Source organism: Nannobrachium achirus (assembly GCF_963921795.1).
Source record: "Nannobrachium achirus genome assembly, chromosome: 4".
Classification (NCBI taxonomy): domain Eukaryota; kingdom Metazoa; phylum Chordata; class Actinopteri; order Myctophiformes; family Myctophidae; genus Nannobrachium; species Nannobrachium achirus.
This window is the reverse complement of record NC_137813.1, coordinates 23,357,033-23,376,242: the sequence shown is the minus strand read 5'-3', so window position 1 is coordinate 23,376,242 and position 19,210 is coordinate 23,357,033. Positions and strand designations below refer to the sequence as shown.

At 42.2% G+C, this 19,210-nt stretch overlaps 2 protein-coding genes across 2 annotated transcripts in view; one reads left to right on the top strand and one right to left on the bottom strand.

Annotated features, from left to right (window-relative positions):
• The window catches only part of hook2 (hook microtubule-tethering protein 2), a 305,258-nt gene that overhangs the window by 140,204 nt on the left and 145,844 nt on the right, over positions 1–19,210 (bottom strand). The gene's annotated exons all lie outside the window — the stretch shown is intronic.
• LOC308282768 (bMERB domain-containing protein 1-like) overlaps positions 479–19,210 on the top strand; it is a gene marked incomplete at both ends in the record, with an annotated part of 26,742 nt that continues 8,010 nt past the window's right edge. Inside the window, 2 exons of the mRNA XM_080723157.1 lie at positions 479–554; positions 4,516–4,675. Of these exons, the coding sequence (XP_080579283.1) occupies positions 479–554; positions 4,516–4,675 (236 nt within the window). The remainder of the gene's footprint in view (positions 555–4,515; positions 4,676–19,210) is intronic.

Genomic DNA, 19,210 nt, shown 5'->3' with positions numbered 1-19,210 from the left:
CATTTTCTAATAGGCTACTTAGATGACACTTTATTTTTTTGTAAGTTTTGAATTCGTTGTTTTCTTTTTCGTGCATTTTGCACGATATAGGTCTACTTCCTCATCCAGAGTCCCCTTCACACTTGCGTTGCAGCGGCACTGTCGTTTAGTTGAGAGAGTTCAGTCTGTGTGTTCGTCACAAGATGGCGCTCACAGTGAGAACAGGCTGCTGTCACATCACATGCGCTGTCCATCCATACGTGGTGCTGAGATTCTCCCACTCCAGTCTTCAAACCCACAGAAGTCGACTCCACATCTGTTGGCAGCTCTCCTACTCCTTTCATTGATTCAAAGGTTTGTTCGGCATGAACACAGTAGACCCATGCGTTTATAGGCTAATTAACGTTTTATGAAAAGGCATAAATATAGAAAAACATCGCTTAATTTGCTGTTCGGATAAATTGAACACGATCGAGGATCTTTAAGTCATTCAAGAGATATGGAGAAGGAGAGACAAACCTCTGCACAGTATGGGTCTTTAGAGCGGACCCATGTGGATGGACCTGAACAAACTGGTGAGTAACAGTGGGCATAGACAGCTTATTCCTTTTTTCATCATTGTAAATAGCCTTTATATTTTTCATTTTTGTTTTCATGCCACAGTGCTGCTAGGACCTTGAGTTTCCATAAGGATAAAGGGTTCTATCTGTGTGGACTAAACATGTCTGCAAAGTGTTCGGATGTTTTCTTGGAATGTGTGACAGGTGGTAGGCTAATTGGTCTAAACAAAGTATTTTAAAAGGTGTGTCAAGTAATTCAATTCAACACCGACCAATTCATTGATTTCTTGCACATACTGACCTATTCATGAACTATACGAAATCTGCGTGTAGTTTTTAAGCCCATGACATTGTAGATTTGATGCATATCATTGTACAACAGCATTAAAGTGTCTTCTTGGGTTAAGCTGGGTCTTCATTCATGACATTCTGCTGCACTGTTGGCCAGCCCTGCAACAGGCATTGGTTATGCTCACCTATAGACCTGTGGTAGGACCTGTAGTTCATAATTCATCATACCAGGCAGGCAGTGCCACTACTTTTTAATTCATGGCATGCTAGCACCCTGCAAGGTTTAAAGGGATAGTTCTATGCTTTTTCTCTATCAATTAGGCTACTCACCCCTGGAGACTTGCATGAATTCATGGATATTGTTTTTTTTTGTTGCATTCCTAAGCCAATAATTTGATGACCAGAGTTTTCTCAAATTATTGTCTGATTTGCGCCACATCTGCAGGCAACTATAAGTAAAACTTAGGCTTTGGTTATTCACCGCTTACAAGGTCAGCCCTACATGTTCACTCAATGTAAGGTTAGGGCTGAGGTTGAGGTTAGGGCTGGGATTGAGGTTAGGTGTGGGGTTGAGGGAACATATTGTCCTGTGCACCTGCTTGTCATACATTCTGAACACTAACTCGGAATTAACTTGGAGGTGTCATGCACACACATACAGTACAAGCATGCACACACAGATTCTATGCACTGATGCATGATCACTAATGCGCACGCACGCACACACGCCCGCCCGCCCGCCCGCCCGCACGCACGCACGCACGCACACACACACACACACACACACACACACACACACACACACACACACACACACACACACACACACACACACACACACACACACACACACACACACACACACACACACACACACACGTGAAGGTGAACTGTGCAGAACATGTGTGCCAGAGGTCCTATTAGGTGACTGTTGGAGCTACCGTATCACACGCACGAGAGAGAGAGAGAGAGAGAGAGAGAGAGAGAGAGAGAGAGAGAGAGAGAGAGAGAGAGAGAGAGAGAGAGAGAGAGAGAGAGAGATGCAAACACACACACAGAGAGAGAGAGATGCAAACACACAAGTGTTGTTTGTTTCCTCCTGTTTTGTTTGTTTTCTTAATTGTGTCCAGACTCCACACAAGATCCTAAACCACAGGTTTAGGATCAGAGCAGGAATTAAAACAAGGCCGTCACTCCCTTTAACCACAGGAAGATAAGTCTGTCTGCAACATGTTTTTGTTTTATCATTTCAACCATTATTTAACTCAAAAAGAGAAATATTTAATGTCTTTATTAATATCACAGCATACTTTCATAAAGTTCTCTTATCAGATACGTTTATTCAAAGCTACTTTAGAATTAGACTTACTTTTAGGATAGATTCTATCCTAAAACCATGTTCTATCCAATAGAATAGAACTCCCTTCCCTCTTAGTTATAGTACTGATATACGTACATGCTATGCGCACGGAACAATCACAGGTGATACAGAAAGCCAATGTGCTCTGATGTTTAGCTGATAATTGAAACGACAGATGCAGTCAGACATGCTGTACAGCAGGCATTCACAGTGCAGCATGAAATCAAACAGTCAAGAGGAGTTTTGAAAACACGACTGCAAACATTGCCTCTGGGGAAGGAATGCACTTTAATAGGGATATTCAGCATGAAACTGTGTGTGTGTGTGTGTGTGTGTGTGTGTGTGTGTGTGTGTGTGTGTGTGTGTGTGTGTGTGTGTGTGTGTGTGTGTGTGTGTGTGTGCGTGTCTTCATTTTGACAGTCACCATCCACAATGGTGTTAATGTCATTCTTTCAGACAAGGTCGGCTAATTAAAAGCCAATCCTGCAGCAGTGCGGGGTGACTCATACTGTAGATAGCAGGTGCGTGGGGAGCAGGAGGTTGTAGGGTGCATGGGCACCGGGCAGTGCAGTCATTCTGTTTTACAGAATGAATAATTGGGCTTTTTGTGCCTGTTAAACCTGCACTGTCTGTGATGTGGAACTGAGAGCATCCGTGAAGCTACAGTAAACTCAGATTAAAACCCCCTAATCTGGGGGCGAACATTCCACAGAAATAGCAGATCTACAAGCTCACATTGCAACTAAGTATATAGTTTCTGGTGACTGATCACCATATCATTCTCAATGTGCAATTAAATTCAGCATTCTCCTTCACTTTGCAGTTGTAAATTGCAAATTATTTTCATAGTCTAATGAGTTTTCCTTCCAACATTGGAAAAGCGTGATCTTCTCTATAAGACCAATTAGAGCAGTTGGAAGGGACAGACCCCCTCCTGACACTGTCGCTGGAGGAATTGAGGAATTGTTAATGAGACTGCATTCGTCCGTTCTAATTAATGACTTAACGTGGTTCATTATAGTCTACATTCAAATTCACTAGACCATGAACTCTCAGCATGCCAACCTCCTGCATGTGAGTCATCATCACCGATTCTCTGTCACATCTATTTACGGTTTGTATTTGACACTGCTATCTCCACTATTAACGCTTAACTTGAGTCGATAATTGTGTATGCGTGTGTGGAGAGTTTGCTCATCCTCACACAATTCCTCCTATTCCTTTTCAGGCCAGGAACCCTTTAGTTGAGAGAGAGATGAAGCAGGGACCCCCACAACCTGTTTCCATATAGTTTCATCATTTGACAGCACAATCATCAGTCTATTTTGGAATCATGTCAATTTGTGTTTTCAGATATTTAACCACTTGAACCGACAAAAACTTGAATTTTCACTCTCTACACCAAAGCTCTTTGCCGAAAAATATTTTTGGCCAAATTTCTCAGAATGTGGATGCTAGGGTTCAAGGGGTTAATATAAAAAAGGATAAACCCCCCTGTTGAAGAACCTGCCCTACAACTGTGTCGCTCAGCAAAACTAATTTGGTGAGCAGCATGGTTGTACGAGGAACTATAAATTAAGATATCTCCATAGGGTTGAGCGAGAGACACAGCTACCTGTTTCCATGGCGACGCCTTGATACAACATGTTGTAGATAGCAGTGGTGGAAATAGTACTCACATTCTTTACTTATAAAAAAGTATTATTCACCGTAATGCAAAAATACTCCGGAATAGTCTGGAATTCAAAATGTACTTGAGTAAAAGTAAAAAGTATTGGTATCAAAATGTAGTTCCAAAAGTAGAAGTAATAGTTATACAGAATGTCCCATTTCACAATCTTTCAACTTTTTCAAATTTATGAAAATCTTTTGAAAATAGCGACGCATTGTGAGTTTGTAGATCGGCTATTTTTAAATGGCTGAAATGTATATAGGGCTGAAGTGGTTAATGTATGTTTTGTAATAATAATCAAAATCTACAAAGTAACTAATAACTAACGTTTTCAAATAACTGTAGTGGAGCAAAACTACAATATTTGCCTCTGAGATGTAGTGGAGTTAAATATGTACTTAAAATTGGTAAGTGAAAGTAAAAGCACCTAAAATTGTTAACGTACTTAGTTACTTTACACCACTGGTAGATAGTGAGGCATGGCCAATGTTTCAAACTCCTTGTGTGGGAATATGTGATTGTTTCATATGACTTGCAGCCAGGTACAGTAACAAACTGCAGCTCTCTTTAGATTAGAACACAACATGTTATTATGGGTAATCTCCCTGTTCTCATCTGATCTAGTATTAATCACATCCTAAACCCCTTTTCAGACTGTTATTCTTGTATTCTTTTCTTTTTTCCCCCAGCAGATGAAGACATCATTTCAATGGCCGACTCCTCCATCACCATAGCGGACATCGAAGGAGAGCTGTTTAAAATCGAGCGGATACGTGATATCCTCGTAAGAAGGGAATCCGAACTGAGATACATGTAAGACCCCATTCTTCTTCTGCTGAACTATTGCTGTTACAGTAGGTACAGTATGTAGCTCTATACACACAATCAAAAGGCAACACAAGTGGTTGTAAATTCTGGCCATCCCTATAAAAGTTATTTCTGTTCTAGGAGGTCATATAGCCATGTCTGTGTGTGCTAATAAATGGTTGGTTATTTTGTCATGCTTGTTAGTAGTTACACATAGTATGGAATAACATCTAACAGGGGGAGATCTGTCGTGCACGTGCACACGCGTACAATCACAAACACAAACACAGGCACGCAAGTACACACACTTTTTTTTCCTCACTGTTTCTAAACCAAAATGCTTTGATTAAGCGAGTAGATTTGTATCCGTTCTTCCTACTTACTTACTCACTCACTCTCTCTCTCACTCTCTGATCCCTGTTTCTAATGATTCTGCCTTTTTCTTTTCCTCAAGGCAGATCGACAATATGTAAATGTGTGTGTGTGTGTGTGTGTGTGTGTGTGTGTGTGTGTGTGTGTGTGTGTGTGTGTGTGCGTGTACCTAGGCTACTTTTGGGGACATCTATCAGGATACACACCAGTTGATAGGGGACAGCTTGACAATCGGGGACAAAATGTACCGTCCCCGATTGGAAATCCTTAAATTTCATTATATTCTTGTTCTACATGCTCTAAAAGGGCTTCTCTCTTAAAATTACGAATGTCCCCAAATGTGACCATTTTTGAGGATTTGTGTATGTTATGTGTGTATAACACCACCACCCCCCACTCCCCCCCACCGAAGGAGTGTGTGCTCTACATTGCCCCCTACTGAAAGTGTGAAATATTGCAACTACATGATGATTTCCGGTTTACTTCCGGGTGACTTTTGGGGACATTTTTTCACACTTACACAGCTAATTGTAGCATTGTTAGCTCTTTGGATGCTTGTACTTCCCTGTACATTACCATATTATGTTGTTGTCCTCATCCTGTGTCACTAGCTGATTATTGCATCTAATAACAATTGTAGACTAGACAATCTGGAGTTACTGTTAGCATTACAAACTAACAATAGCAATATTTACATTGAATTAGCTAGCCACCAACTTTTGGGGACATTTTTCATAATACACTTGCAGAGCTAGTTGTAGTTCTTTGTGGATACTTCATCCTTGTACAAATATAATTCTCAGCTCAAACTAAATCAAAATAAATCAAAATCAGGGAAAGCATATATGCGCCAGCAAACTGTTTTTGTTACATTTGCCAGTAAATTGGGCCCAGCTGTGTAGGCATTTAGCAGATGCTCTTTATGAATGCTGGGGCAATACATCATATTATACACGCAACAATAGTCATCATAATCATACATAAGTTAAGAACCTTGTAACGACGGGGCGCCGTTACTAAAACTAATTCATATTCGAACACAGTTCTGCATAGGTATTGTAATGGTTTAAGAAAGACACAGAGTGTAACAAAGGCATTTAATGAAGGTCAGGGGGGGTTTGAGATGTTTGGTGTACTGTATGTGGATTTCACTCTGAATGTGTAGACTTGCTGGTCCCATTGTACACCTACAAATGAAAAGATAAAGCACATTAGTCTGGGAGTCAATAGTAGTAGTATACTTTGAATTGACAAGTAGAATGGCAAGCTGTGATGTGTAAACTTACCTTTGTCTGTTCTCCTCCTCCCAGGGTGGTGTTCGGGCAAAAGAGTTCCCTCCGGGAACACTCACCCTATTTATAGTCCTGGGAGGATGAAGCCAAGTGGGAAGTGGATAGAGGGGAGATTGAGAATGATTCTAATGCATTTACTAATGTATGGTGGGTGTCTACATATATTAGTGGGCATAGTGGTAACTGATAATATGAATTAAAGGAGCATATCCCTGTGCTAGTGTTTTAGGTACATTGGTATTGTGTTTTATGGGGAGGGAATGTATTGGAGTACCTGGGAAATGGTATGGGCCAGTTAGGGACTAGGGGCCCACCATATAAAAAGGAGTCAGTCTGTGTGTTTCGGATGAGATGACAGGTACAGAGGAGACTGTCGGAAAAAGTTGAAAAAAGTTTTGCTGGGAAGAACAGGCTTGGTGCAGGGCAGAACGGGCTCAGGCTCGGTGCAGGGCAGAACGGGCTCAGGCTCGGTGCAGGGCAGAACGGGCTCAGGCTCGGTGCAGGGCAGAACGGGCTCAGTCTCGGTGCAGGGCAGATCGGGATCAGGCTCGGTGCAGGGCAGAACGGGCTCAGTCTCGGTGCAGGGCAGATTGGGATCAGGCTCGGTGCAGGGCAGAACGGGCTCAGGCTTGGTGCAGGGCAGAACAGGCTCGGTGCAGGGCAGAACGGGCTCAGGCTCGGTGCAGGGCAGAACGGGCTCAGGCTCGACGGTGCAGGGCAGAACGGGCACAGGCTCACTAGATACTGGAGAACCAAAAACTCTTCTCAGCTCTGTTGTGAAAGAGGAATAGCTGGAGCAAAATTCTTCCTCCTCCTCCCATGCATCAATAGCCCAGGTTAGAGCCTCTCCTGTGAGCATGTATCTCACATAAGCCAGGCGGGAATGTTCAGTGGAGAAGGCAGGTGCCTGGTCCTCAAAAACTGCCCAACACTGGGCCAGGAAAGAGTCACATGTAACAGGATTACCTCCATAACGCTCAGGATGAGGAACGAGGGGCCCCTGGGTGGGCAAGGCATGGGTAGGGTAATTGACTTCTATTCCCACTCACCAGACATTGTACTCATTGCTATACTGTAGAAAGACAGACTTCAGGGGTTCAAACATTCTGATTATTCAAACACTGTATATGGGAACCAATCTGAAATGTTCGTTTGTCACCTGTCTGTCCAACTGATCAGTGCTGCTCATAGGTGGGATGTGGCCGGCTAATTTTAGTAGAGCTCCCTGCCCTCTTTGACTACAAAGTCAGACCAATCCCTACATCCGCCATTGATTGAAGTGATTACATCAAACATTCTGAGGTATCCTTACGAGTCAGAAGGATAAAGAGTCAGTGATCATCCAGGGTCATTGACCCCACTCCCAAGTGCATATCATTTGGTCCGACATAGTACCAACAGTCCGGCACACAATAGCTTGACACCCTACTTCAAACCATATCCTAACCCTGACCACACATGAAACCCCCAGGTGAATCTTAACCAGCCATATGAGTCTTAAACATGTCAGAGCCACCTGAAATGTCCCCAAATTGGAATAAGTGAGCACACTCCGGTTCACGTAATTTTCAATTAAATTTGAACTCAAATGGCTTTATTGGCATGACAAAACCTATGTTTACATTGCCAAAGCTTAAGTGGAATTATATATCATCCAAACAAAGTGTATACGTACAATTGAAAGTCAGATAATAACGGCCAGACTACCACTAAAATGTCCCCAAAGTGGTTATGAGCAAACATACATACACTCAAATATGCACCCTTCTCCCCACTAAACTGTCATTGTCAAATGTTCAGTCTAGATTTTGCTCTGAGTTAACTTTAAATGAACATGGAATTCAGTGCACATTATGGTTTGAGGCTATACAATTAGGATGAGAATGTTGATCTTGTGGTTCTCAGATTAGGTTTTCTGAGTTGGGCCTTCAAGATGGTGTTAGGAGTTAGACCTCTAATACCCTCCAGCTTGTCAGATTCTCAAACTTCCAAGTGTCGTACGAGAACAGCGAACACATCGCCGTGTAGGTCTCGGAGAGCCGAACGCAGTCATGTGAATAACTTTGCTCAACACCCTTGTGTTCCCGAGTAATCGCGCGTTGATCATTGGAAAAGGTTGAAATAAATGGGTGGCAGTACCGAGAGAACCATGAGGCAGTCAGCGGGGACACACATATCGCCGCGTTCAGCTTGATGAGCTGAGTCGGAATCTGGTCTCCGTTTCACCAACACGTTTCTGGGAGCCTAACCCTAACCCTAGCCATTATAGGGTTAGCGTTAGCATATTCCCAATGTCGGAGAGCGATGGGAGCACCACCGTTGGAATCGGGGCGGAAAACCAACTGGGGATGTGTATCTTCTGTTGTCTTTTAATAATAGCCAATATGTCGTTTTAGGGTCCTTTTATGGCCTTTTAGCCAAATTTGGCGGCCATTTTGAACCTTTTGCCGACCTCCGAGAGCGACGGGAGTGGCACCGTTGGATTCTGCGCGAAAAACCAAGTGGGAAAACATTCTTGTCGTTTTGAAAGAAAACATTTTTTTTGGTGACCTCCAGTCTTTTCCGTGACCTTTGGGAGTTAACGGTGTCCGGAAAAATCGAGACCAGCGCCATTGGACTTGGCCTACCTCTAATATGGAAGGAGAGTTGGAACGGATTGTTAAAAAAATGTCTAAAGGAGAGAGAGAGAGAGAGAGAGAGAGAGAGAGAGAGAGAGAGAGAGAGAGATGCATGACATTGGATAAATAACTGCATGTGAAGTTGCCATTTCCGATCTGTGTCATTTCAAGAAAAAAATCTGATTTGCTTAAATCAGTCTGAATGCACACAGGTCACATGGAATCCGATTTTTTCAAAAGTGTCCTGGGTCACTTCAGGAGGTAGTCTGAGATCGGATATAGATCGGATCTGAGCCGATATGACCGCAGTCTGATTGTCACGGCCACATGAAGTGACCCAGGTCGTATATCAAACTGTCAAAACGTCACTCGCAGCGCGATCCAGACACCACGTGACAGCGCGACTCTTTTCATTTCCAGTCTGTGTTTAGCCTAAAATAACTAAATGAAAGCAAGAAAGAAAAAAAGGGAGAAACAATTAAACATAGGCTACGATTAAATAATAATATATAACGCCACTCAGGGACGTGCACACATACACTAAAGGGGGCTTCAGCCCCAAGCTACCCCTTTTCCCGTTTGTAAAACACCTGCCCTTTCCAGACCACGAATGCAGGATATATGGTGAAAGAAATGCAAATTCCAGTCCTGTTGGGTTGTGCCCCGTAAATAGTTTTTCTGCAAACCGTCAACACGTGTCAGCCCAATGCGTTGAGAGCTTCTAGATCTGCAGTGGCCCCTGCCCCACTATAACACTCTCTGCACGTCCCTGGTGCCACCGTGCCACTCTCTTGGTCCGTACTGTGTCGCAGAAGTTTAATTGAGGGCTAAATCGTCTAGTATAAGAATTTTGGTCTAAACATAATTAAACTGTCCAAGCGATATCGTCAGGGAGGTGTCTCTGTAGCCTCTATGTTACAACAGTCAGTCAGTCAGTCAGTCGCAGTCAGTCATTATGATACCGTCTGTTTATAGCGAAAATATTAATAATTCAGCAGTGTAATATAACATATAACATCAGCGTCTTCTCTCAGTCAGTAAATCCCTTATATCCATGCAAGTCAAACCGCTGGGATACCGTCATTTGTTTATTTTTAGAACACAGTTCTTATTTGACTCGTTATGAAAAAGGTATGCTATATTGTATTGGAATTCGGAAGGGAGTGGGGGGTAAATGTAAGGAGCATGTGAAATGATCGACGTCAGACGCCAGTGCTTCTGTCACTTTGGGGGATGCGATACCTCTGTACAAATGAACATCTCAAAAAGACTAAATATATGGAAACTATTAATGCCATTTACGGAATGGTAGATAATCTGCAATTGTTGTTGGTTACCACGGCAACCAAAGCAGATAGTGTAGCTTGGAGGGGAGTTGTTAAAAATAGTCTGAATGCACAGATCCGATCTGGGTCACTTGCAAGCGGTAGTGTGAATGTATGGGCCACATGAGCAAGAAATCCGATCTGAATCGGATTTGACTGAATGTGACTGCAGTGTGAAGACGGTCTTTAACCAGGCCATCCCAGGAGGGCTCAGTTAGGGCCGTGCCTTTCTGAAGCAGGTGCATAGTGTATCTCTGGTCTGACTTTCTAAGGCCAGGTTTACACTGGCAGACTGAATGTGGCCTGAATCTGATCTGTGCCAGATCAGATCAGATCTACAAGCTCCAATGAGTCACAATGTGACCCATGTGGAGCTGGGCCTTTCTGTGTGGAGTTTGCATGTTCTCCCCGTGTCCCCTAGGGTAGATACCCTCACAAAAACATGCAGTAATCTTGGGCTCTAAACTGCCTCCCCCTGGAAAGCCGGCGCCTGATGGAGGGGACAGGAACTGGTTGGAATAATGTGTTCCTTCCACGCACTACGTGTCAGGTGAAAAGAAGGCAGCTTGGACTCCTCATGCATTGAAGGAAGCAGGAGGTCAGTCCGCTGCCTCCCCAGGTTGGCAGAGTGAGTGCAGAGCCCAGGATCACATTAGGCAATTGGCACTGGGTGAATGGGTTACAAAATCGTGGGTAAAAAAAAGCAGTTGAGACTGCCATGATCCAAAAGCTTTGGAGAAGTGCCACAGATTTGTTTTTCTTTGCTACTAGTTGTATTCTACCCATAAGCCTAATTTGCTTTTCCTTGTAGCCTACAATAACTATAAGTGACACTTCAACCCCTCCCCCATTAAAATGTCCCCAAACAGGCATAAGTGAACACACTCGTGTACACTGAATTTCCAATTCAAGATCAATTCAAAGGGCTTTATTTGGATGAGAAAACATGTTTAGCAAATGTCCATGTACAGTACATACATTCAAAAGTACAATTGACAGCCGGATAATGCTGACCTCTCCTCCCTGCCTCAGAAACTACCACTAAGATGTCCCCAATCTGGCATGAGTGTCACACATATACTAAAGTATTGTGTGTGTGTGTGTCCCCAATTGGTCTATGTGAACAGGTGATACAACTGTGTGTTAATATCACCCATCCCCCTCTGCTTGTGTCCCCAATTGGAACCAATTCAACACACCTGCACTCATTTTGGTGCCTTCCCACGGAGGAGCACAGTGCAGCAGTGTGCTTACTATAGAGGCTACAGAAGATGATAACTTTGGTAAGTGACAATAGCTTCTTAAATTTTCTGATTAGTCATTGTAAGATAATAGAGCATAATATCATGTTTATGCAATACATTTTTACTAGATGGATTTAATGGATTATTGGCTCTAGTGTTTCCAAGCTATGTGTTTGCCATTGGCTAGCTTAGCTAGCTTGCCTAGAAGACTAGTAGGCCTGAGCTAGATTCAACACTAGAATAATTCAATTGAAATAAAATATATTATAGCTTTAGTTATTTGAAAGTTATTTCAATCATGTTCTGTTAGTTATACTGTTCATTATGACTTAAGACATTTCTAACATAAAACATTGGGCTACTCAAAATGCCTCTGTTTACATGGGACTCTATGGGCTGGCAAGTAGTCAGTCAATTATTAGTTTCTAGTTCTGGCTAGTAGAGAAGATAACTTTTAGTGCAGTTTTTGGAATCTCGGTGTGCATGCATCAAAAGTGAGTTTACTGCAAATGTCTTGATTTTAATTACAGATTTGCATCATATTTGTGCTGAACCATTTTTGTTAGTATTGATGCCTTTATTGGTGTTTGGTGCAAATTGGTATTAAAATGTGAACTATAGATACTGATTATTTAAAGGCATCAGATATAATGTAAATCAGAAACCTAACCAATGTAGCATACTTAAAGGGGAATTCCACCCATTTCAATATTTTACTGTCATTAATATATCTTAGATGTGTGGAAAGAAAACAGTTTCCCCTTCTGTGGGGGGAACCATATAGATGTATGAACAAAAGAAATCATTACAGTGTTGAAACACAACTTGATGATGTGAAGTGCAACAGAAATGTTTTTTCTTTGCTACTAGTTGTATTTCAACCCCTCCCCCATTAAAATGTCCCCAAACAGGCATAAGTGAACACACTCGTGTACACTCAATTTCCAATTCAAGTTCAATTCGATGAACTATTGCGATGAGAAAACATGTTTAGCAAATGTCCATGTACAGTACATACATTCAAAAGTATAATTGACAGCCGGATAATGCTGACCTCTCCTCCCTGCCACAAAAACTACCACTAAGATGTCCCCAATCTGGCATGAGTGTCACACATACACTAAAGTATAGTGTGTGTGTGTGTCCCCAATTGGTCTATGTGAACAGGTGATACAACTGCACAGTCTCTGAATAACTTAACTTATATAGAATAACAGAACCTTTTGAAGCTACAAGGTTTGGGACTAATTGGGGTATAACACAATCATGATATAAAACATGATATTGAAAACACCTGTGACACGTCCAATTATTAGTTTCTATTGTTCTGCCCAGTAGAGAAGATAACTTTTAGTGCAGTTTTTGGAATCTTGGTGTGCTTACATCAAAAGTGAGTTTACTGCAAATGTCTTTACTTTAATTACAGATTTTCATATTTGTGCTGAACCATTTTTGGTAGTATTGATGTAGGCCTTTATTGGTGTTTGGTGCAAATTAGTATTAAAGTGATCCCTGGCTAATACGACAAATATGCCTTAATACATTATAATAGTCCTCTATAACTACAATGTAAAATTAAAAACACCTTAAATATTTTATTTCTCCTAGAAATAACGAATCTTTCACTCAATAGGGGAAATGCCTGTCGCAAGTTGATGATGTCATAAATGTCATGTATGATCTATCCCTATGGAATTTATGGCATGCATGTGAAAATAAAAACGAACTTAATATTTCCTATGGTTAATATGAGCATCAAATCAATATTTCAAATGTGTTTATTGCACATGCATGCCGTAAATTCCATAGGGATAGATCACACATGACATTTATGACATCATCAACTTGCGACAGGCATTTCCCCTATTGAGTGAAAGATTCGTTATTTCTAGGAGAAATAAAATATTTAAGGTGTTTTTAATTTTACATTGTAGTTATAGAGGACTATTATAATGTATTAAGGCATATTTGTTGTATTAGCCAGGGATCACTTTAAAATGTGAACTATAGATACTGATTATTTAAAGGCATCAGATATAATGTAAATCAGAAACATAACCAATGTAGCATACTTAAAGGGAAATTCCACCCATTTGGATGTATGGAAAAAAATCAGAACTTGATGTCATCAAGATGTGTTTATCACCATGTTGTTGTTTTTTCCTTTATACCGCTTTTTTCCAAATGGACCCGTGAGGGTTCGTTTGTTTGCATTTGTACGCTCTCAGAAGAAAATGGTAAATGTGTGGAATTCCCCTTTACGAATATAGAAAGCACTTGGGGCTTGGGTAATGGGTATTAGTATTTTTGGTTGTAAAAGTCTAACTTATTGTTACTGCACTTGCAGACCGATGTCTGACTCATCTGGACCATCAAGTAGGGGTATCTTCACCTCTACTTTTTACAGTTGCTCAAAGGTGAAGGATGGCACGCATGCCACAGAGGTCACTCAGGTATGTGCTAGTGGAAAGCTGTCCTCAATCTTAACTTTGTCTCAGTGGTTTGGAATTGACAGTGTTGGGCAAGGTGAGTGTGGCGCAACCATAGTTGCTGACAATTGAAAAGTTTAATTTTATATATGGTGTGGGTGTGAGGGTTTCCCATGTGTTTATTTGTGTTTTTAAAAAGGGTATTTTGTGTTGGGTTGAGTAACAGCTTCAGTTAACGATCAGTCTAAGCGTGTGGTCTTTCCCTATCGTGCAGACCCCGGCCTCCCGCAGCCTGTGTGGGACCAGGAGCAGCGTGAGCTCCAGCGTGACCCACAGACCCAAGAGGGTACGCAAGCCGCCCAACATCTATGGAGACTATGATGACCCCCCGAGGAGCAGGAAGCAGAGGAAGATCACTGCCACCAGGGGCAAGGCAGGGGGGAGAGGCGTGGCGGCTTGCCAACACAGGTAGGGACCGTCAAATTTTTTTTTTTTTTTTTTTAATATAATTTTTAACCCACGATTTTGTAACCCATTTTTCACCCGGTGTCAATTACCTAATGTGATCCTGGGCTCTGCACACCCCCCACCAACCTGGGGAGGCAGTGGACTGGCCTCATGCTCCTTCAATGCATGAGGAGTCCAAGCTGCCTTCTTTTCACCTGACCTGGGGGAGTTTCACTGGTTGGACGTATCGCGTGGAGGGATCACGTTGTTTGTTCCTGTCCCCTCCATCAGGCGCCCTGGCTGGCCATGGGGATGCAGTTTAGAGCCCAGGATTACCGGTCACATTCAAAATAATATTTGAGATAGGGATGTCCCTATTTCATGTCAGATTCGATACCCGATACCACAATTTCTGGGTTAGCCGATGCCAAATACCAGCAAATTATATACTGTATGATAATACAAAAATAGATTAATATCTTATTTTGAAAGACACCTAACTCAAATAATGCACTTGGGCAACTCCAAAGCAAAATCCACATGCCCCAACATTTTATTTACCTGCCATAGTGTCAAGTCTGTCGGCCACTTTACTTCTGTGTCGCATTGCTGGTTAGACTGGTATGTTTGCAAATACGGATATGTAGATTACCTTTTTAAGTAGGCTATATATAATACATGCGGTTTTGACCATAATGCAATAATGCATTATTGTAGTTATTGTTTGGATGAGTGGTAGTACCGTGTGGTCATATTGTTGTAACTTCATTTAATTTCTTGAACAGCTCCAAAGACCGGAACGCAATTGGACGGGAGCCCGAAAAACAAAACGACGATGACATCGATCCACCTCCTGATGAGGGAGGGGAGGAGCTGGACATCCCTAACGGCGCCGGAGCCACTTCCGCCCCCGTTGCTCTGGAAACGCATGCCGTCGTCGATGGCGCAGCAAGTGAAGCCGAAGAACGGGAAGCAGAAGTCCGGGAGGCCGGGGCGAGCCGACACGCTGAAGTGGAAGCTCCTCCCCCTCTCTGCGAGGTCGCACGCCAGGAAGAGTCCTGTACTGTTACCCCCGCCCAGCATCGCCATGACGTTGACCCCAACTCTGTGAGCGGAATGCCCGAAAGTCATGAGGAAAACCACCGTTCTGCTGAACCCGGAAATATACCTAGTCACCCCGGGGAAGCCCGAAATGACCATGGTCTCTCCAATGAACCCCGAAATGACCCCGGTCTCCCCAGGGACCCGCAAAATGACCCCAGTCTCCCCAGGAAAGCCTTAAATGACCTTGGTCTCCCCAGGAAAGCCCAAAATGACCCCGGTCTCCCAGGCGAATCTCAAAATGACCCCGGTCACCCCATTGAACTGCAAAATGACCCCACTTTCCACGATGAAGCTGGAAATGATCCCAGTCTTTCCAGTGAAGCCCAAAATGACTCCGGTCTCCGCCACGAGGACAGCGACAGCGCGAGTGTCCCGGCACGCGTCAGGATGGAAGAAAGAGTTATCCACGAGATCTACTTAAAAATACACGGCAGCAGATGGGAAGAGTTCATCTCCGCAGGTGCACGAACAACTCTTAAAGAGGCAAGGTGGAACATGCCACTGATCTTACCTTTCACAGAAGATGTGAAGAAAATGAACTTGACCATGGAAAACAACCAATTGATTTACAAGAGAATGCTCTCTCTCACACCTTCCCCACAAAATTATGCTGCCCTTGCTCGAGTTACTCTTGCTCTAACAATTACTTTCAACAGAAGAAGAGAAGGGGAGGTTTCTCAAATGACACTGTCTGGGTTCAGGTCAAGGAACATGTCAGAGTTGCATGAAGACTTAGCGATATGCTTGACGCCATTTGAGAGGAAGATGTGCGAGTTCTTCACAAGAGTTGAGATAAGGGGGAAATTTGGGAGAATGGTCCCTGTCCTTCTAAAACCATCAATGGTTTCTGCACTGGAGTTGATGATTTCAATGCGAGAGCAATGTGGAGTGCCCAGTACAAACAAATACCTGTTCGCAAGGCCTAAAGCCGATACTCCGTACAGAGGTGGAGAGTGCATAAAGGAAAATGCAGAAAAGTGTGGTGCAAAACTTCCCGGGTCCTTGACATCAACACATCTAAGAAAACACATCGCGACCATGTCCCAGGTACTTAACCTGGAGGAGAATGAGGCTGACCAGCTTGCTGACTACATGGGACATGACATCAGAATCCACAGACAGTACTACCGTCTACCGTCAGGAACTCTGCAGCTGGCCAGAATGAGCAAGGTCCTGCTTGCGATGGAGAAGGGGAACCTGTCACAATATAAAGGGATGGCTTTGGATGACATCGAAATTGATGTAGAAGGTTTGTCCATGCTTTGATGTGTATTTTATAATACTATATTAGAGTATTTGCTAGGGGTGTAACAATACATTTTAACAGCAGTATGGTATAGTTGACGACATGAGATACATGGACAATATTGTTTCATTAAGGTGATATGATCTTAAAGTAACTATAGCAAACCTATTAAATATGTGATCATGTTGTTAGTGTAGGTATTTAAGGGGAAAACGTATTAGAACAAATTAGTAAAATGGTGGTCTGGCATATAGATGGACATTGTATTTTTTGTGTTTTTCTCAGGATTGCCAAATACATTGGTTAGTCTTGGTAACGATTCGATACCAATCTATTTCATTGCAAATCGATATAATACAAAGTAAACTATACAATATTTTATGTTTCCATAATGATATACTTCGATTATTAAAATTAAAAAAGATATTTCGATAGCTATACCGTTACACTCCTAATATTGACATAATTTTCAATATTACTATCACAATGTCTGTCACAATAACTGTTTTACTATGCTTGAGTCTGATTTGTATCTTTTTGTATACTGATTCAAATGTTATTCTTCTGAAAATGTAATTGCTTTTTTATTTCTACTTCCCTTGCCTTTTTCCAGAGAAACTGGAGCCCAATGAAGGGGACGATTCAAGTGATAAAGAGGAATCTACCAGCATGGACCAAGTTACTCCTGGCACAGTCTCCTCTTCAAAACCAGGTAAAACATAGACGGTACACAACAAATTATGATTTATTGTATCTTTCTCTTTGCTAATCTAGAATAGAGAGTTCAAGATCGCTCTGATGTCCGACACCATTGAGCTTGTTCTGTAACGACTGCAACGGAGCACGCCTACTTCCTCGCCATGTATAAATCAGATGGACAATTTTAAATCCCTAATAACACTTGTAGAGTCAGCTAAAGGCCATGGATGATATATTATGATATTCTGCACATTAATTTGCTTCTGCTCTGCTTCATCTGTTGTGCTTTCTCAGGGAAAGTGCAAGACTCGTGTGTGGAAGATGGTGTTACCAGCACTGCCCATGTAACCACTGAATCTTCAAAACCTACGGATCCTATCCAAGGTTAAAACACATGCATACACCTTTTTCATCCCTGTGTTGTGTTTATAGCAGACTCCTCACTCAAATATACTGTACAACTTGAAAGCAAACTCAACATGGCCCAACATTTTATTTACCTGCCATAGTGTCAACCCCTTGCTGCTGGTTAGACTAGGGCAGATTCGATACTGTTCCGATACAGTATTGAGGCATCTCTAATCACAACCTCTTAGTGTTCTTGATCCACAAGTATATATTGTGTAGGGTTATAATTGCCAATTATCATACACAGACTAGCGCAGACTATTATCTCCTAAAGGTGTCAGGGCCACTGGACCTCTGCTCACTTGCTCTGCTCGCACACAAGCAGGCCATGGCTTACTTGTGTGCAATGTGCAAGTTGGCACTCGAATGAGTACAATTGAGTGCTAGTTGATGGTTGTGTTGCACAATTAATACCTGTATAGTAGATGCGTTGCCAGGTTGGGTACAAAAGTAATTGAAAGTAATTAATAAACTATAAAGAGATTAATCTACCCTGATGGCACTGAGCTGATGAACATTGAAAGAGATTGATTAACCTGATTAACCTGTTTATTGATTAACTAGACAGAAATATAGCACAAAGATGTGCTTGATTTATCTGGTGGCCAGTGTATTAAACGATGCACTACAGATACTGAACCTATGATCCATATGTCCCCCCCCCCCCCCCCCCCCCCGGGGATAGCCAAATTATTTGGGGGGCTCCAAAAAAAACTTTCGAGGGAAATTTGAAATTGAGAGTTTACATAGTACACATGGTCCATGGATAAACTTTCCTTAACCCATTTTGTCCTGGATTCTGGAACTCATTCATGTTGTACTTTAGCTATTGAAAAATATCAGATCTACAAGCTCATACCGCGCCACCGAGTGGCGCGATATGAGCTTGTAGGTCTGATATTTTTGAGAAAATGTGTCGCAAATCTTGGCATATTCTGTCAAAGTTGTCGTTTTTAACTCAAAATGTTTTGCTTCTGGAGGGTCCCTGGAACTACATATTTTCAGATGGAAGTTGGCGGCCAAATACAGATGATTTTGGGGGTCATTGACGTGAAACATAGATTTTGTCCAGACCTTTTATAACAGATTTTACAAAATGTCTTCAAATTCCCTGACAGTTTGCTGAACAAAGTGTCAGTAAATATTTCCTGTCAAGGACCTGAGAATCCGTAGTTCCATGCAGGGACCTCCCAGAAGCAAAACTGTGACACAATGGACAAAGATTTGTGACACATTTTCACACATGTTCAAAAATATCAGACCTACAAGGTCGATATGAGCTTGTAGGTCTGATATTTTTCAATAGCTAAGTACAACATTAATGAGTTCCAGAATCCAGGTCAAAATGGGTTAATGA